Genomic DNA, 21,329 nt, shown 5'->3' with positions numbered 1-21,329 from the left:
CTGGATGTAAACAGATCATGTATAGCTACATGACGAGTAATCATTCAAATGCATTTTAAAACTTCCGTGACGCATTTATGTTTCCTAATCTTCCTAGTATCAACACCTAGATGAATATGTGCCACTCTAGTCACATTCAACATCTCGATGTTAGAAAGAGAAAGTCTGTGCGTAATTGTCAGTGCAGATTTCCCCTGTGTAGAGGACAGATTTGGCTCCAAGGCTCAGGGGATTGTGGGTTGTTCCACTAACTTGGTGAGGAAGCCCGTAGTCACGTGTTAAATAAAGCCACTGCTACAACCATTCTACCCACACTAATACTGCCACTAAAACGGCAATGTATACTTTCTGAAAGCCTATTCATGTATCTTTACTTCAAATTATAAAACGGACAAGTCAAATCAAGCAATCTGATTGGTTCTTAGCCGTGATATAATGAGCGTATATCACGGGTAGAATTGTAGTTTATTTTCACAAGTCATGTATCCCTCCGCGTCTGAGAAAAGCTACAACTGTTACATTACGTCCGTTACGAAACTAACTAGCCTAACTAGCAAAGCTTAAGATGGAAACATTTAAGGTTAACTTCGACCTCCGGGGTGGCCTCATACTTGCCAACCCTCCCGATTTTTGCGGGAGACTCCCGATTTCATTGCCCTCTCCCGGTTTCCTCCCGGGGTTATATTTCTCCCGCATTTCTCCCGATTTCTGACAAAATCAGATTTACTCACGACTGTTTCCACTCGGAATTTAATACAGCTACACCATTGTTTGGTTTCTATGGCAGCGCGTCTCTTTAGCAGCGCGCGCAACTGACAGTCTGAGAGGGTGAGGAAGATAGTCACAGAAAATTGAACAAGAATCGACAACTCTACCCTCTGCTCACTCCAGCCCACACATATGCTCCATCAAGACAGTGCACTTTCAACTACAATAAGCAAGTTAATGTTAATCTAATACAGCTCCGGCGGAGAAATTATGACCGTTAGTGGCCACAGGTGCGAAAGCTCTCTCCAGACCTACTGGAAGCCGAATCTCGGGGACCGGAGAAAGTGGAGCAATATTCTCGCCACGCCAAGCAACAGCCTATACAACCTCAATCTATACAAGTAACCACGTAAGCCATTCTACTGATGCTGGACAGGTTTTCAGTGGGTGCATAATAAATGGCAACATATGAATGTAAATAAATAGCCAAATAATCGATCAACGCTCTCTGTCTAATATGTTCGCTAGCTGTTAGTGTTGTTGCATGGCAACTACCTCGCACTATGTTTCGTGCAGAAGTCAACGGAGGGACTATTTTATTTTGAACATCATTATTTACTAGGCCTAATAAAAACTATTTAAATTAGAGTGTGTATTCTTCTTTCATATTGCCACATTTGGTAACCGTTTTATAAAAGCAATAGCTCACTTCAGGCCGTGGTATATACTCATTATATCACAGCTTATCATAAAACTCCCTTAACCTGTCTTGAGCTATTGCTTAAATATAAAGGGCCAAGACAATGTTAGGATTTGTGTTGTTTCTGTTGTTTTGGTTCCAGTTGGATTGAATAACAGAGTAGATTTTTTTTCAACCTGATTTCAACCAGAAATATCCTATTGAAAATGTTAGCATTAGAAGAAAAAACACTTCAATGATCTTATCCAGGGTTTTGCAGAATATTGTACATTGTTATCTCGTGATATGGCGAGTTAATGTGTTATCAGTTTATTAGTTGATTAGTATATCTCGGAAGGTTTTTGTTTCAGGTTCCAGCTTTATTGCTTTTTCCATCTAACGTAGGCCTACAGGTGAAATATAAACATTTCTTTGACATGCAAAATTAAATAGTAAAGCCAAAAATAACATTTTCTACATCTAATTTGAAATGTAAGCTAGTGTTGCACTTTGGGTTGCAGAGTTAACCCACATTGTAGGCATGATAAACGGTGTTGTTGTCTCAGTGATGAGCTACCTTTTGACTCAATTTTTCTTGCAAGGTTTGGGCTGGTTCGATGCTGCTTGAGGACACTGGCTGGCTTAATAGATTTTCAGTCGGAATGATGAACAATTTCACCAAGCATAGACGTGCGTAAACATAACTTTTAAGATGCTATAGCATTGTGCTCATGCTCTGCATCAACATTGGCATTAATATGCTCACAGACATCAGGAAGTCATCTGTGAATTCTCAGGGGAGTCTGTCATCATACAGTGACACATAAAGCACGTAATTGTATGTCTGAATATGAAAACAATGAATAATTACATAATCTGAAGTAGATCGGGAGAATGGGGTGAGGGGTTCTCTACTCAGGGCCATCCAATCTCTGTACTCCCAAAGCAATAGCTGTGTCCGGGTCCTCGGCAGTAAGTCGGACCCATTTCTGGTGAGGGTTGGCCTCCTCCAGGGCTGCGCTTTGTCACCAATCCTGTTTGTAATATACAGTGGGGCAAAAAAGTATTTAGTCAGCCACCAATTGTGCAAGTTCTCCCACTTAAAAAGATGAGAGGCCTGCAATTTTCATCCTAGGTATACCTCAACTATGAGAGACAGAATGAGAAAAAAAAAATCCAGAAAATCACATTGTCTGATTTTTAAAGAATGTATTTGCAAATTATGGTGGAAAATAAGTATTTGGTCAAAAACAATTGGTGGCTGACTAAATACTTTTTTGCCCCACTGTATATATTTTTCTTTTTTATTAATTACAAGCACAGCTGGATAGATGGAAAGGGGAATTGTTATTTCACCAGAACAGAACATATACAGAACATGCAATAACAGAACATGGTCAGGGTGTCACAGTAATGCACATCACCTCTGTGGGGAAGAGGGTTGGGGTAATCGACAGAGAAAACTCAGGTGATGTAACACTAGCAGCAGCTGTCTGTGATTCAGAGGTTGAGAGAGATGTGAGAACTGGAAATTGTGTTTTTTTGAAATAACAACAAAGGCTGTAGACCGCTAGAGAAAGGCGTTGAAATGAAACTCTGACTTCCTGACAGTCGCATATATTTTTTACTGCATATACATTTTCTGTTGTACGGTAATTCTCACTGTGAATAAACTTAATTTCTCATAAATTAACAATACTGATCCTTCACTGTATTCTATAGTTCTTCTTTGACTGGGCTAGCATACCTGTATCTATCTGTGTTGCTTCTAAGAACAAAGCAGATCCGTACACAGTGAACACACAGACTGCAGCCCGGTCCATCCCAACAACCCGGGGATTCCTCGATCAAAGCTGAATCATTCTTTTTATATCCCAACCTGGTTTGAGATTTTTTTTTTTAATGGTTTGTGAGGGTGTGATAACGCTTTTTAACGTGTGTGTTTTCTTTGATTTCCTCCATAGTGAAATGTGGCTGTTATCATCTTATTATAGCCGCTGTGCCGCGAACGCAGAGGCCTGAGCTAATGTATTTTCAGGGTTTTCTGACTGTTAAATCGTCTGTATGTACTATTCTCGGATATCTCAGGAGAGCTTTGAGGGAAGTTCTTATCATTTGGCACAAACTTCCACTTAGACTCAAATATGTTGTTGCTCAAAGGTCAAGGTCATTGTGATTTAACAAAACACATATTTCGCAAGAATTCATACATTTATCTTGACAATTTCCCACGAAATTGTAAAAGGATAAAATGACGTGATGACATGTTGGACAGATAAAGATGTCAAATGCAACTTGATTGGTGGGCGGAGGTATACAAGCATCTATTTTTGCGTTTGTTGTTTGGTTTGATGCATGGCACGATCACCTTTAGAGAATTTATAGAGATTTAGTTGGTTAGATTGTAATCTGTTTTGGCAGTAGAAACACCCCAACAGAAACACCTTTAACCTAAGCTAAGTGAGTTGTTATTGGAAGTAAAAATATACTGTTTCTTGTTCTCAATTCATCAAGTTATTCTCTGCTTTCTTAGAATGAGACACTGCTATCTGTCGGATGTATGATGTAGTAAAATGATTTATTTGGAATCAATGTGCAGCTTTTATCTTGACCCAACAGATTATGTCGTGATGTGATTGAGTATCCTCCTGATTCTTATGGTAACACATAGCACAGTATAAAGAGTAACGATGCTGCTTCATAACATCCAGCTGATGTTTGAATTGCCATTGTGGGCAGGAGTGAGAGAGGAGGGGTGAGATCAGTTTAATTGGGAGCAGGGTGATGATGTGTTTTTTTCCTTTCCAGTGTCCCCTCTCAGGGGTCTTGCCAGCAGCACATCAGTGTTTGGACAAGTCAACAGACAGGAAATAGATGTGACAACACACTCCAGCTGTGCCAAGCACTTTTCACACCACAATGGGGGAACCAAAGTCATCCTCTTCTGAACATAGCTGGCTGAAGCCGCCTTATGATAGAAAAGCAGCCTTAAAAAAAGCTATTTTGTGTGTGTTCTTCTGATGACTATGATTGCACAAGATTCAGTTATTTTATGTCATTTCCGTATAGGGGTGTGACAAGTTGACAGTAGGACCTAACGATATAGTGACAAACAACAATTCATTTATTATTAAACTGATGTCACTTACTCACTTTTTTATTGACAACTGGATTCATTAATTTGTAACTCTTTTTTGCAGGACAATCCTACAGGATTGCATTGTATTGTTTCTGGGTTTTTTGTAGCACTTTGCCGTAGAATTACTCATAATTTAGTGGCATCACATGCATTGGTTTCGAACATGCCCATTCAGCAAAAGATTACTGTTCTGTCTGAATCAAATGAAATAAACAACATGCACTCACTATAAACAGCAATAGTACTAGCAGTGATATTTAAACTATGATTAATATAACCCTATTAGTTTACTGGGGTAATGGATCATTTTGAAATGGACTGACCATATTTTCCTTTTATGTTCTGTCTCTTATCGATGTGTGATCTCTCTTTTCCTCTGCAGCCTCAGGCGTGTAAGGGAACTGGCCCGGCTGTTTGATCCCCCCCCCCCCCCCCTCTTACATCCCTCTGCGTCACACCACTACTTCGCCCTCTCCCTGCTGTGGTCATCCCATGGAGAGTGCACGCCCACCCAGATAGGATGCCTCCCCTGCCCGACGGCCTGCACCCCCTCCTGCCCATCATCACCTCCTCCTTCTCCTTGCGTCTACCTGCTCTTGCCAACAGTTCCTTGAGGGCCCCCAGGCTCCGCCCTGCCCTGCTCCAACATGGTGGATGAGGTCACCACCATGAAGGATGATGTCATTAACGCCAACACGCTGGCATGGCTGGTATGCTCGGGATTGTCCATCTTGGCCAACACATGGAGCATCCTTAGCGTCAGTGCCAAGCAGAAAAAGTGGAAGCCGCTGGAGTTCCTCATCTGCACGCTGGCCGGGACGCACATCCTCAACATGGCCATCCCCATCACCATGTACTGTGTCATCACGCTGCGACGCCAGCACTCAAACTACGAGTGGAACGAGGGTCTGTGCAAGGTGTTTGTCTCCACCTTCTACACCCTCACATTGGTCACCTGCTTCTCCGTCACCTCGCTCTCTTATCACCGCATGTGGATGGTACGCTGGCCTGTAAACTACAGGTGAGACGCTCAAGTCTGTTGTTCAACAAATGTACTTTGTCTATATTCAGAGGTTGAGGTGTCCCTCTTGGAGATGGTTTGTGGAGCTCTTGCATTATACGTTTTATTATACATTCCAGTGACATTTCGTTCCCAACACAATGTCTTACAATCTTATTGGATTACATTCCTGCTGAGAAATAGTTGCCATGAAAACTGTGATCTGTGGATTCTCTTTATGACCAGATTTGAGAAAATTCGCTTCAGTTGCAATTAAAGGAGAGCACCCTCTACTCTGTTAGTACAAGCAAAATAACATCAATCTATGTTTTTCTAACCTAAATACTGTAGATACATTTTTATAGATTTCGCTAAGGCTATGCTATTTTGACTTTTTCTGTAAAATAAATGAATAAGACATTAGTAACTGTAACCTTTTGCAAGCCTTTCCAAAAACACATCTGCCAAAGCCGCAGTTGCCGTCGCAAGACAACATTCGGACATTTTAAGCTGCATTTCTGAGCAGATCCCCCAGATGGGATAGGGACGCAGTTCAGATTAGTGTCACCCTCAGTTTTTGAGAGTTATGCTCAGCATCAGGTGAAACACATCTGCTGGTTGCAGTTATTTAGGGTAACACTGTGTAAAACCCTCCAGACTGAGCATCTGCCAGCTCTAGATGTAGCTTCTTTAGGCTCCTCACAACAAGTAATATTATTAAGCAACACTGAATAATAAAAATAAGGTTCACCTCACAGTCTGCACACTGCTGCAGTAACACCATCTTTGTTTTGTAAGACTCCCAAGACATCTGCTGTTCACACAAAATCAGATGTTCTGAGCAACACCGCTGCCACCTTTGAAAAAAGGTTTTGATGCTATTTCTGTCTGTACCAAGGGATGCACAAGAGCTGCTTTAGCATAACCTGCTCTGAGGATTATTAAGAAGCAGCAATTATCTTCGTCTCATAGGATCCACAATCACATTCAATAATCAATACGGCAATTTATAATTTGCAGCCTAAGGGCATTTATAGCTAAAACACTCGCAGGTGGAAAATACATCAAATCAGTTACCAAATTGGGTTATTGGAATGGTGCATAAACACATTCTGTGGTATGTGTGGTAAAGATCAGAATTTGGTTTCCTCACTCTTCCTCCTCTTCTAAAGAACAAACATTGATTTGACTTCCTGTGGCACCAGGCTTGCAGATGCTCGACCTACATTAAGCATGGCCACATTTGCAGATAAGCACACACTCAAGTAAGAAATGCAAACTTCCTTTAAATCTATGCTCAGTCTTGCTATCTGTGTTGCTTGAGCAGCTGTCATTATTGGCTGATGCCCACACAGAGATACCCGGCTATACTCAAATGCTTTTATCTCCCCGATCAGTGCTCTCGACGATATTCTCTCTCATCTCCTATCTGGAAGCATTGACTTTCCTCTCAGCAGCTCCTCTCCCTGTTTCTAAGTCACTTTTGACAATGCTCCGGTGGAGTGATAGCTCGGGCGATGCGCCGCGTAATTGCTGTTCATCTTTCATTTAAATTGCTCAATGTTTGCCCTGCTGAGGTAGCATGGCTGCCTCGCCTCAAACATTAACACGCACCAGAGGCCTGCATTATGAATTCCAACCTTGTACGTTCGCAGCTGCTCTAATCATCCTGCACTCACTATCTCTTAGGAGCTTTTTCCTTTGCAAAGCTCTCTCTCTCTCTCTCTCTCTCTCTCTCTGGTAATAGATTCAAGCTTGGTGACATAACTTGAATGCTGAATGTACCCAAGGCACATTCAGGAAAGGCTAGGATAATTACTCACAGTGACAGCAAGACATAGTCATCTCTGCCAGAGCCATAGTGTAAAGATAGAGGCTACTGCTGCCCCCTCTGTGCCACTCATTCTGTGTCAGTCAACGTGAGCTTATGCATTATTATTAAGGCTGATGCTGGGCAGTATATATTTATTATATTGGTATTATGATATGAGATTATACTGTATATTGTCTTAGATATTTAATAATGTAATATGGCAGAGCTGTCTTTCCCTAGTTTCATAGGGTGCATTACAGTAAAGTGCTCTATTATCAACTTACCAGAATGTTCTATTATTTGCCTTTACCCACTTAAGAAATCTCCTTGTAGTATTCTGGGAAAGAACCAATGCTAAACAATACAACATTGTATTATTTGATCAAAGATATTGAAGATTTTAAATATATTTTTGTGTCATTTTGTTTGTGAGGAGGTACACTCTATAACCAGCCAGTAGGCTAATCCTCCAAAGGACTTTATTGAGAGGAACAAGAGGATAGGCGCCATGAGCTTTGGCTTTCTTAAGAGGGAGACAGATCGGGTTTCCTGACAAAACTGCTCCTTGACACTTAACAGACAATTTACCGTATTCCTTCCCAACATAAGTAAAGCAGGAGAGGTACATGTATATACATCTACCTTCTAATATATCCAATCTTGAAGGCAATATATAGATACTGGACTGAAGTGATGATAAAATAAAAAAGTTACACATGCCAAGTAACTGAAGACTGTCTCTATGCATTGTGTAAGCCAAGAAAATGATTGGCCTCTATGTGTGATTTGTAGCTGAAGCCTTGAACAGCTCAGCATTGCTTTAGGGGCAAATGTTTCAGTAGGATAGCACAGTGCATCATAAAGTTTGGGAAATGAGAAACACCAGTAACTGCCTTCCATATTTTGAGATGTACATATGCTGTTGCAAACCTACCTTGAAAAGTGCAAACACATTCAGAGAATTGCTTAGAGGTGAGAGGAAATAGAAATCCCCTCGCTCTGAAATAGACCTAGATGACAAATAGACCAACGGGTGTGGAAAGCAATCTTTTGCCATCAGCAAAGCATACATTTCCTTCATTCAACTGCATTTCATCTAAGTGATGACTGTGTGGGGTAGTGCTTTTTCAGCTCATATGTCCCAGGTGCAGATCTGCTACATTGACGCTGTATTTTCTAAAGGTTCTTTCCACGTAATTTTCCAGACATAGTTTATCGCTATCAGCCTCCTCCATATAAAATAGAACTGTACTGTCAGACCTCTCATTAGTGCCTCTTGGATTTGTTATATGCAACAATACTGAGAGTTTTGAAACATTTTAGTACTTTTAGGATTACTGAAGTTGTCAAAGCACTTGGATAATTGTGTTAAAGTTCCTAACAGAAGTAGTAGCATGGCTGCTCAGATCCACCTGCATGCCAGTCAAGGTCCACCAGTTTTAACACTCCAAAGCTAAAGCCCATTTCACTTGAAGGCCATAAAACAGTTCAACTTACTTTATGTTAAAGGTCCCCTATTATACTGTATTTTATCAATATATTATAGGTCTCAGATATATATACAAAACATGTCCAGACTCCAAACTTATCACCCATTGTAGCATCCCATAAACCCCTCTGTTTCAGGCCTTTTTCAAAAGTGCTGATTCTGGGTCTTTTACTTTAGAAGAAAATAAGGAGCCACGCCCCTCTGCGAGATATGTGGTTAAAAAGAACACAATGGTGCTCTAGGAGGAGATTCAGGTGATAAGGTGTGTGTGTGTGGGGGGGGGGGGGGTTACCTTGGTTGGTTATTGGCTAATGGTTATACAAGCCAAAAAAACATTATGATGATCATAAAGTGGCCAAAATCAGATCAGCTCATTTTCAGACAGCTTTTTATATATATATATATATATATATATATATATATATATATATATAATGGATCAGGACAAAAAGAGAATGAATCTTTTTTTCCTGAAACGTTCAGAATCTCTTTACACAGAGGGGACACATGTTTATGTATAAAATACATGCAAAAGTGGATTTGGCATAATAGGTGACCTTTAACCTGTTAACCCCGGGGGCGGGGGCTCCTGCAACATCTTGCAAGAAACACCGTCTGAGGGCTTCTTAACATTTAACAAACTATGAATGTGTCATACCCACTTAACGGGAAGAAACTCGGCTACCTGACGATATGAACCATTTTTACCCAAACAGTCTAACGCAGAGCCTCTGAATTAGCCCTGAGCGAAAAAATGCTAACGCACTTAGCACAGAACTCACGGTAGAAATACTTTATTACTTATTGGATCTGCACAAACAAGATATCAGATTAAAGCTGAGATTCCACACACAGCGTAGCTTTAATGAGCCAAAACGGCAAATGTCTTACCTTTGCTGTTTTTCTGATCAAAAGTTATGTTCCATGGCATTAAAACGAGAAAAACGCTGCTGAAGGTTAATGTGTCTGTGTCACTTTGAAATGATTACTGATAATCCGTCATTCCATTTTTGTCAAATCCCTCAGAAACGGAGACTTAATATTGGCTGCTATTAGAGCTACAACCTAGCTTCCGGTTTTGGGCAAACTGCGTGCACATCACTCTCACTCCTCAATGGAAATGTTTAGATGGATTTAGGACCTAGGGGGGCCAGAGATATGGCAATTCCACTCAAATGACCCCAGAAGTGTTTGTCTCTAAAAAGGTCAAATTTCACTTGTTTTGCATCAATCTTGATACAGGGTACTTATTATATGTTATAGTTTGGATTCCTAAAGCTTGTAGTCTACCATCCCATCATCCAAGGGTGGTTTTCAGTATAAGTAATGTTTTTCTTTTGGACGGACACAATACTTTTTTTTTACTCATTCAATCTGAGGCTTTACAGGTTAAAACCTTGGTTCTGCTTCCAGGTTGAGTAACACCAAGAAGCAGGCGGTGCACACGGTGATGGGCATCTGGATGGTCTCCTTCATCCTGTCCACGCTTCCAGCTGTGGGCTGGCACGACACCATCGACCGCTTCTACACCTCCGACTGCAGATTCATTGTGACGGAGATCGGTCTGGGCTTCGGCGTGTGCTTTCTGCTGCTGATCGGAGGCAGCGTGACCATGGGTGTGATCTGCATCGGCATCGCTCTCTTTCAGACCTTTTCAATTCAGGCGGGCCACAAGGCTGACAAGAACAAGTTCAACGTCCCCACCATAGTAGTGGAGGACGCCCAGGGGAAGCGCAGGTCGTCCATCGATGGATCGGAGCCTCTCAAGACGTCCCTGCAGATCACCTACCTGATCAGTGGAATCGTCTTTATCTACGACTTCCTGACTGGCTTCCCTATACTGGTAAGTTAACTAGCTACACATATTGCATTTAATAATGGAGCTGGTCTAAAAGAAAAACTTTTATAAGGTTTGGCACTCATCAGTGTTTTGTAAAATGTCTAGAGTTCACAGAGCCCCGGATTGCACCTCTCATGTCACTCGCAGAAATAGGCAGTTTTTCTGAAAAACTAGTCCCTACTGATCTTTAAAATATAAAGCACAGAAAAATTGTTAAACAACACTACCTCCCTGTTTGGAGGTCTTTCCATAACTTTCAATCACTATTCTGCACATTAATATCAAAAAGCACATTTCAAAATAAAATTCTCTTGATTCCTAAGTTGCAGCATATTCAAGAAAGAAACCTTTCTGGTTTCATTTGACGCAAGAAAATACTAAATTGAATGCAAATATAATGGGAAAATTAACAAACTTAATAATCAATATAAAAATAATCAATATAAAAATTAAAATAAATGATCAACCAACACAATAAGAAAAATCCGACCGTGTAATTTATCTTGCCGGTCACGTATTGTGTGAAGAAGAGCCAGCTACAGGTTACAGTTAATCAATCGAATCACCTTCCCTCTGTTTGGTTTCAGGGAACTTTAAAACAGTGTCACACACCTCTGCTTTCTTTTGTTGAGAGAAACGTATCCCTCAAGTACATTTTCAGTGGTTGACGAAGTGAGGTCTGTTGCAATGCGGCACCATCTTTTTAAACAAATAAAGCATGTGGTCGTCTATGCAGACCTGAGAGCCTGTGGAAGGCGTGTTACTTGTGATGCAGCTAAACCAGCCATCCTGTCCTCTTAAAAGCAAGGCAACAGGGTTGAGCCATGTGTTTGCATTAGGGAATGTAACTTTTTATCACAGTCTAAAGTCGGCATTCTTGAACAGCAAGTGGGGGTTCGCTAAATATTGATATAAAATCCTAATATCAACATGCATGTGTCTGTTTGAATGGTAATACTGTTTTTGTGAGATTTACCTTGTATACAGTTTTTATTCACCCTACTTAAAAGTGGGAGACCATCATGGGCATCAAAGCATCCATTTATCTATAATGCGTATATAAACCTTACTTCTCTTCTCATTTGTAAAAGCCATCTGTTAGTCACTTTGACAAACTTTTTTAATGATATGTTGTACACCAGAGAAGAGCAAGGCAAGGCAAGTTTATTTATATAACACTTTTCAACACAAGGCAATTCAAAGTGCATATATATACAGAGCCTCTGAAGAAGCTTTGCACAAAGCATCACTATCTGCCTTTAATGCTCAAATCTGAAGCACACAGCAAGATCACTAGAACCGCATAATCACAGAGAAATATGTTGGTGTTCTTAATTGCCACGGTCGTAAATGATGCATCAATTCCAGCATCAATTTAGCAGAAACACTTTACATCCCTGATGTTCTTGGATCCAATCCCAAACCTCAAAGGAAATCGGCTATTAGAGTGGTAATTACATTGCACCACAACATAACACTGCTTTAAAGATACACAGAAAACATGCATTATTACTTGGAATACACTTTACAATGCTATGTTGTGCTCAGTGTGTCTACAACTTACATCAGAGCATCTTACTGCTGCATTACCTTTTGCTACTCCTCAACATTAAAACACAAAAGAAAATTCTGAAATAATATTTTGCTTATGGTATCATGTCAGAGTTGGCAACAAAGAGATATTTGAATAAAGGTGTAGCCTGAATGATCTCTTAATTATGAAATCCTTGCTGGTAGGAGCAATTACTCAGCACTGAGAGCTCAAAGGTCTTAGGCACCACAGCTGCCGATGTTTAAAAACAAAATAACTGGTATTTTTTTCAGTGTACGACAAAACAGAAGTACTAGAAATTTCGGAAATATCATTCTTGTTATGGTTGTGTGCTGCTTTATTGCTATGTGTTTCAATATTTGTACTTGTAGGGCTTCACGATATGGCGATGTGACGATAATCGTGATATGCGCATTCACATCGCAGGACGTGCGATTTAAAACGACGATATTAAGTAGTCAAATTAACTCAAACACGTCATGTTACAATTATTTTGCTGCTTGCTACAAAAGGAAAACTTGAGCGGCTCTCATGTCAGGGGTACTTGAGTGAGTGACTTGCAGGCTCTGCATGCACAGCAAACCACCGATCACAATCAAATCTCCAAAGCAAACGGACCCGGTGATTTAAAGGTAAAAACACTGAATAAAGTAGTTTCATGTGTTTCTCCAGGGCAGTTCGGTGCTGCTAACCGAGCTAGCTCAGCTTGTTGCTCTGATAACTTAAGATCCAGACGTCGGTGACTAAAATCCTTCATCCGGTTAAATATAGTTAAAAAAATACCAATTGTATACAGTAGCATTAAAGTTCAAGAAAGGACGGTTTGCGGACCAAAAAAACTGTCTTTTCTTCAATTCCTGTATTTTTTTCATATCGCAGGGGAAAACAAATATATCGCAATGTCAATTTTTTCCAATATCGTGCAGCCCTACTCGTAAGGTTAAACAACATCACAACTCTATACTGAGATGTTTAGGATCAGAGGGGAACCCGTATTCTTGTGGCTTCACAAGCTGGAAGATGATTTGAGAAGACAGTGCTGTATCATTTTAGCATAAACATCCCTATCATGGTTATGGTTATGTGTGCATAACAGAGAGGGGAGTGTAGTGCTGACTCGTTCCAGTGCAGTGACAGAAACAACTACAGTTCTGCCAGCTGTTTTTGTGACCCGATGTAATGAGCTATTTAAATGCATGGAAAACAAGAGCATCACTGACACAAAGATATATGAACAGAACAGAATCACCACATTATAGGTGCTAACAATATAAACTACTGGACTATACTCAAGAGCGTTGCCTCAAACCACAGCATTTAATAAATAATAGTGATGGCTTGTTTTTTTATTTTAGAAAGAAAAGCTATCATAGATTAATCTAAGAGATTCTACTTATGCAACACTCAGAATATAACTTCTACAGGAGCAGGAGTATTCACATTAGCAAAGATCATACAAGTCATTGGTTGTCACTCTGTTAAATATCCTGTAATCAATGAATGGGCTTTAAGAGTTTTTACTGAAAGGTTCAAACTCACAAAACTAATTATAAAAACGTATTACTTTTGTGAAGGACAATAAGCACATATTAGTGGAAGAATACATTCAGCATCACTCAACGGGTACATTCATGTTTTAGCATCTGTTGATTCCAGGTGTGCCTGTCCAGAGACCGCAGCTAAATCTATCTTTTCTCTTTTTGAGAATAATTAGTTGTTTTTATGAAAGGTCCTTTTATAATCTAGGGTAATAAACCTACATTTTCCTCATAATGCAATGAAACCATCCCATTTTTGTGCTTCCAGAATTAGGGTTTTGTTACGATGCTCTCTGTCTGAAAGTGTGTTAAAAATCAGAATGTGATGGGGAAGAGAACTGTGTTTTCCTTTAGTGTCTTTCTTCTCTTCATGTCTTAAGTTTACCTTGCAGTTTTACATTGGGTCAGCTCAGTAGGCAAACACAATCAATATCAGGTTGAGACTTCACAACTTCATCAAGTGATCTAGTGGAGCTGCTGCTGTTCAGTGTGAGGAGGTGACATCCCAGATAATGAGTTTGAGTTAATCAATCTGATCAGTGTCTTGGCCCAGTGCGTTAGCGATGAGGGTTACACTCTGTTGCTTCACTCGGGGAGATCCTAGCTCTAATGCTTGTTTTTAAAAAGGGTTGTGCCCTGACTGAGATCAGGTTCCCCCGACTGTCTTAATTAGTGTGGATTGGAGCGTCCTGGTGCAACACGGGCCGTTTCTCAATCACGAGGATGCTGGCTTGGTAGTCGCGTACTTCCAAGTCACTTCCTTCAGAAACGAAGCAAGTATGCTTCCAAGCCACGTACGGCTTCGGAAAACGAAGAAGAATGGAACAGGCTAACAAGTGTGCCACTCTCTCTAACGGTTTCAACATAAACTGTACCGAAAATAAATACCTCACGATGTCCATCTAATCATGAACTTGCTTTACTTTCACGGAACACATTTTTGGTGATAACAAACAAATGTAACAAAGTAACATATTTTACCAACACATGTTCTACGCCACTACATACTTACATTTAAATGTGTGCTGCGTCGGTTCAGCCATTCTCTGCAAAGGTTTTTGAAATTGGTCCGTGCGCAAAGCATTGTGGGGATTTTAAGGACGCGAAGTCTACCCATGTGCAGCCTCGAAATTCCCCACAAACCAAGGACGCGGCCTCGGTGGAATTCCAAGTATGCTGGAGATTGGAACAGTACTTCGGCGGCACTCGATGACGTAGCATCCTTGAAATATTGGCTTGGAAGCCAGTATCCTCGAGATTGAGAAACGGCCTCAGTCTCAGGTCGGAGATCTTAAAATGTTAGCGAGGTTGGTTTTGCACGGAGCAGTTCAGTAGCTGAGTGCAGAGATGAAATAAATTAATATCACAATTTTCATTCGAAATCAAACGACTTGATCACACAAACAGGTGACTTTTTAAGTGACGATCAGTCGGTAGACCAGGGACAGTTGTAACACGGGTCGGTTGTAACACCTTCAATATCTCCAATCACAAACAAGCTAGAGTGATGAAACTCACTCTGCACATGCGCGTTAGATGGTAAGATCGCTGAGAAAAAAAGGAGCCACGTTTGAATTTCTCGCGTAAGATATCAGCAAAAGTGTGTTTCTGAGGTAAAATATTAACTAAAATGATATGATGTATCTTTTGGATACTGTCTTGAGTTCAAATGTCTAGGAATCCAAACTAGTATTATTAGAATCACTGTTTTGTAAGCTACAAATATAACTAGCTAAATATGGGTCAAGCTAGCAACCAGGCAGGTTCACAGGGGGTGGAAGCAAGACTGGTGGTCCTGGGACGGTTGTAACATGGCACATTTACAATGATGGCTCATTTGCTTGAATGATCAATTGTTCATTCAAGCATACAGTTGTATTGTTGATTGGTGTGCATTGTCCCTGTAAAAATAAACAGAATATAATACTGTACATTAGGCCTAAAGTGTGTGTATGTGTGTTTACAGTATGCCAAATGTCAGAAAGAGGAAGACAGACAGGGGAGTGCCACTTGCTCTGCTGCAGAGGGCCTCAAATGAAGTTGAGAAGGACAAATCATTCAGGGAAGTGGCAAAGTCCCTGGATATATGCCATGTCACCCTGTACCGGTTCCATACAAAGAGGCTGAGGTTGGAGAGTCAGGGATCACAAACACCCCCAAGAGTAGGCTACTAGACACCAAAGAAGGTGTTCTCAACAGAGCAGGAGATGCTTTTGAGAGACTACCTGATGGAGGCAGCTGATTTATATTATGGTCTCAGCTCAAAGGAGGTAGGTCCACATAATTAAGGTAGAAGCACCTCTCAGAGAACAGTTTAATCCTTCACAGAGGATGATGCTGTGTGTGTGTTATCTGTTATCCTGTTCATTGCTCATTGTTTGTTGGAGGATGTGTGAAACCCCATTCAAATCTTGTTGCCTTAGAATTTGACAGCTTTCCCTATTTGTTGTCATGCAGTGTGAAAAAAGGTAACCGTTATTAACATGTTACAACCGTGCCTGGCATGTGCTACAACTGTCCCTGTACACATGGACAGTTGTAACAGTTGAGTTTTAAAAAAAAATACATTTTCCAACCTGTACTTATTTCATAAAAACATCTTAAATACATTGTTTCAGTAGCTGACATATTGATAATGTATAATATAGCAAAATGGCTATCCTATTGTAAATGTTTTTTAACTTATTGGGGAAAAGCCCAAAAAGTGTTTCAACTGTCCCTGGTCTCCCCTACATCGAGGCTATACCTGTAAGATTGGTTAAAACCAAAGCTCTGGCCTGTCACATGTACTGTCCTCAAAAGATACTGGATCAGAGGGATCATGCTGATTATTATGCTCTCTCAATTAGGCATGAACATCATTGCCATCACAATGTCAGAACATGCAAGAGCCACCTCTCAGAGGACGTGATATGGGTCATGATCGGAATAGGCTCATCCTTCAGGTCATGCTGAAAAAAGGTTACCACATCTATTTTCTGGTTGGAACAATTAAAAAAACATGTGTTTCAAATGTTGGTTTCCTGGTAACATTTTTGCTAAATGCTTGTCCTCTACAGTATGTGTTTTCTGCTTTAAATTCCTTAACTTGGGTTTTTTCACATTGCAATATATGTTGCGATCAACATAAGAATGGCAATATCAGTTTCCTTAAATACCTTTTTAAGGCCTACTCTCAATAGACACTCTGCAACATTGTGCCAAATGCCATATACAGTAGCTTGATATTAATGTTTTAATGGAGACAAAGCAGACCTTTCACTAAACAACGTGTAAGGTTATATCAGGTCCGAATAGTATAAATTGGTACATGTGAGTAGAAGTCAATACACGAACTGTGTCCCACATTTAATAAAAAATAGCTGTACTAGCTATACTTGCTGATAATGTTTTATTAACCTGTTCCTTACCCTTCCCAGGTGGTGAGCTTTGCCAGTCTGAAGTTTGACCGCTCCTACAACTGGATGGTGTTGTGTGTGCTGTGGTGCTCCATCGCCCAATCCATCCTGCTGCCCATGTTCATCTGGGCATGTGACCGCTATCGTGCCGACATTCGCATGGTGTGGGAGAAGTGTGTCGCCATCATGTCAAACGACGACGTGGATGAGGGTAAGACACCGTCAGACGCGCCCCTCCTGTCCCGCCTCCTTTTTCCTTCCCGCTTGAATATGGATGATGGTTCCTATGTACTAAGACAGCCCAGTGTGAACTAGTAAAAGCTGGTTAAAGAATAGTTTGTGCACAAAGTCCAAGGTGGCTCTAAAGATAATTGGGTATGCTTGCAGTGTTTAAAATTCATAGACCTTTTAAGTTGAAATTGCAGATAATTTTCTTGAGTTTACAGAATCAGAGTGACTGTAAAAAACGTCTCTCTGAATTCAGGGTTTGGACACAGAAGGTTTGTGTTGAAGTGTTTAGGACTGTCTTTGGCCTTAGGAAATACAGTGACCAATGTGATTTATCAACCTAAATAGTTTTGTCTCTTAGCCTCAGGAGTAGTTGTGCGTGGAAATTGAGGGCAGAAATATAGCAGGATGGTAAAAATGGTTGGCTACAAGCTAAGACATTTATAGTTTAAAACAGATATCCCCCTGCTATCTTTGAGGTACAGTATGGTGTCACTTTTCAGATTCACAGTTCTAAGGAATTATAACATATCATGCATTAGACACTTAGATTAGATTAGAGTGGTCAACAATTACATCATTTAATTAATCTAAGCCATTAAACATCAAATACTTGTGACAAGAAAAAGACACTTCTGTGGTGGTTTTTTCTCAGTGTGTGAAGGTAACTGACGCCATCAAATCCCAAGATGTGACTTTTTTTATATCAGTGGGAAATGGCATGGTTGCATATCTGTAGCCAATCACAACACAGCATTATACACACATATAACTGTAGTAGTTAGTACATTTACAGTAGGTCTTTAGACAGCAGAATTGTGGTTACTATTCATTTATTGCATGTATTGACAATATTTAAACTTTACTAGCACCTTCAGCATTCCATAGATTTCATTTCATGTTTCTTAAATAAATAGTTATAAATAAAGCATTTTGAAAAATATTATCATTATTACTTACTTTATATTGTGTAAGTTAGAGGTCTGAAATCAACGGTCAAATGTTATCATGTGATCTATTATGTGACGTGTACTAAAATATATTTATTTGTGGTTTTGTATGTGTTGTGTACATTACCAAAACAAAAAATGCTGGTCAAAGGAAATGTACCTCGCAGCATGTTATGTGTTTGAACTAGGCAATCTTCCTCTAAAAATGCCCTGGCAGGAGAGGATTATAAAATGAATTGTTATTCATTCATTTGTTAGGATCCAGAGCAAGACTGGAATAATTGTAGTAAACCTGAAAGCACTTTCATGTCACTTTGATGGTCATATTTCCCTTAAGTCACAAAGGGATTTTACGTGAACGCAACTTAAATAGGTTTGTTTTTTCCATTCCTTTCTCTTTGTCTGATGTGGACTCCCACCTGCTGGTCTAATTATAGGAACTTAAAGAGCAAAATGGTATTCTTTTTTTATGTATTTAAGGTAGAAGTCTGAATTAAACTGCACTAAGTAAATGTCAGTATCAGATTGTAAATAAAAGCAGAAAGAGAGTATTCCAACACGTCTGTCATCACAGAAATATAGATGAATTCCAAGGGGGCTTAAAATGTAACATTTCCCCAAGGAATAACAGACGCTTCAGCAACATCTGGTCCCAAAATGAGCTCACATGATAATCATGAAAAAGACTTGTGGACTTTGACCATGAACAGATCTCCACAATTAATTCACATTAATGACAGTATGATTCCTCTGTCTTTTTCTTCTATTGGCACTGTTTAATCTCAACCCGATCTGAACCCCTTCTCTCCTGTTTCTAACCCTCCAAACCTTTTGATCCTGTCCTTTCGAAGTCCTCCCTCAAAACTGCTCATTTCCCAGCAGGAGTCATAACGCAACACAGTGCAGGCCATATTCTGTTGGATAATTAACACTGCCAGTTCTCTGCTTGTTTTCTCCCAGAGGGCTTGCCATGTATAACTCATCCCAGTTGTATGTATAAGGATTGTTTCCTGTTTTTCCCAAAGCTACTGACTTGCATGCCAGCTGCCTGTGCAAATAGCTACTTTCATCTTTCATCTTTTTGGCCAACATTTCCCTCAAAATCAGCATTTTGCACCCATCTCCAATTGATCTTTAATGAACATAAATGCAGTAATTGGGAAAATAAACTTGGTATGTGGGTATCTTTACACCAAGAACATTGTAAATTGTTTGTTTGATTATGTTGTTCGGAATAAGCCCTGTACCCTTAAAGAAGATTTATTCAACTATGTGCCATGGTTTTTTAATTCAGAACCAATCTGGATATTTTTTAATTCCCTTACTACAGAAATTGGTCCTTTTTTTAAAATGTTTTAAAGAAAATATATTTTCCTCCTATTCCAAAGCAGATCCGTAGGCTAACCCAACAAATCGGAGAACAATTGACCTTGTCTCTCTTATCTATTCGTCTGTCTGTGTGTCTGTCTGTCTTGTGTATTGAGTTCGTTGCTCTCTAATCCTGACGCTCGTGCTTTTCTGCACTTTGCAGAAAACAGCCAAGATGGAGGAATTCATGCCGACTTAATATATGACAGACCATATGACTATAGCTCGCCGCCTGAAATCGTGACGGTAGACCGTAATGCCATGTTTGAGTTCTCAACCTTAGAAAGGGGGGTTCCGCATGGGTATCCATTGAGGGAACAACAGGAAGATAAAATGCAGTATTTGCAGGTATATTTTTTATTAATTTTCTTCATTTATTTTACTTGATCAATTGAACTATTATTAAATAACACTGTGCATGGTGAAATGGCCTTGTTTGCCTTAACAGTAACTTGCTTGAATTTTCTGGAATCATCAGACATTTGTTACAGATATTTTTTTGTCTTTTTTCGTGATTCTAAAATACACCCTGGCTGACTTATGTTTGGTAAATACGACCATCAGTAGTCCCATCAACATGATGGGTGTGCTTCATTTATTGACTTGTGTGCCCTAGCCATGGCCCCCTTTTTTACAACAGTTTTATTTTGTGAGAGGGTAAGAGTTTAATAACTGACTTACCTTCTACATTCCAGGAATCCCTAAAGGTTTCATGAAAGAACTATAAATATTTACTCATGTTTTACCCAAAAGCATTGTGTCCATTGGATCCAGCCTCCATCCCAGTCAGATGCAGAGCTGTGAAATACTACTTTTCAGTCTGCATTTAACAAATAAGCGTTTGTTCTAACATGCAGCCTTCTAGGACATTTCATCAAAACGGACTCACCTTTAAACTCCAAATTCTGGCCCAATATCTGATAGTGGATACAAATGATTGATTTAATGCCGTGACAATGATGATAAATCTTGCTCAAATTGACCTGGAAGGCTGTGATGATGATATGTAACTTTACAAATAAACTGATGCAACCCACACAATATTTTCTTTTACCAAGCATCTTAACACTGTGTCATCTTTGTCAGAAACGACTTAACAAAAGTTTTTCAGTTCAAATACGTGAATAATTTACTTCTTAAAAATAAACATGTAATTTGTTATATCCCAAATGTCCAACATTATAATGGACTTTTCAAAAACCATGGATTCTACAGAATGGATCTTTATTCAATTTGACTTTTTACAAAGCCTTGAAACAGAGATGTATACAGTAGCTATCATTTCATCAGACCACATCATTACTCCATCCATTGTGTTGTGTCCTATCATCATATGACAGTAGATTCATTTGATTGTAGTGATATATACAGTAGATGTGTTTTTCCTTACTGTACGTGTGTGTGATGGTGAAAGAAATGTGCATTTTTCTATTTCAGTTACAGAACGACATTTTTGTCTTGCTACTAGGTAGATTATATAGCCCAATTAGACTATAAATCAACCAAACCCTTTAAATCCTTAACAAGTAACACTTCCATTTGAGAATTGTTATGGCACTTCTCAAGTGATTTGATTGCAGAATAAAGACCTTTTGGCTTGGTTTACGTGTATTGTGAGTCTCTGTCC

The 21,329-nt window shown here is 39.7% G+C and overlaps 1 protein-coding gene across 2 annotated transcripts in view; it reads left to right on the top strand.

The window, feature by feature from the left end:
- Positions 1 to 21,329, top strand: part of LOC117541804 (probable G-protein coupled receptor 153) — a 35,333-nt gene that overhangs the window by 8,366 nt on the left and 5,638 nt on the right. The window contains exons 2-5 of one of the 2 annotated variants that reach the window (XM_034209003.1): positions 4,909 to 5,547; positions 10,242 to 10,671; positions 17,178 to 17,367; positions 19,866 to 20,050. In XM_034209003.1, coding sequence (XP_034064894.1) covers positions 5,174 to 5,547; positions 10,242 to 10,671; positions 17,178 to 17,367; positions 19,866 to 20,050 — 1,179 coding nt within the window. In that variant the 5' untranslated portion in view covers positions 4,909 to 5,173. Of the gene's footprint in view, positions 1 to 4,908; positions 5,548 to 10,241; positions 10,672 to 17,177; positions 17,368 to 19,294; positions 19,325 to 19,865; positions 20,051 to 21,329 lie in introns of both variants that reach the window. The other variant, XM_034209004.1, reaches the window with a different exon arrangement.

Source organism: Gymnodraco acuticeps, unplaced genomic scaffold (assembly GCF_902827175.1).
Source record: "Gymnodraco acuticeps unplaced genomic scaffold, fGymAcu1.1, whole genome shotgun sequence".
Lineage (NCBI taxonomy): Eukaryota > Metazoa > Chordata > Actinopteri > Perciformes > Bathydraconidae > Gymnodraco > Gymnodraco acuticeps.
The sequence above is the reverse complement of the archived record's forward strand: the minus strand, read 5'-3'. Positions and strand labels throughout refer to the sequence as shown.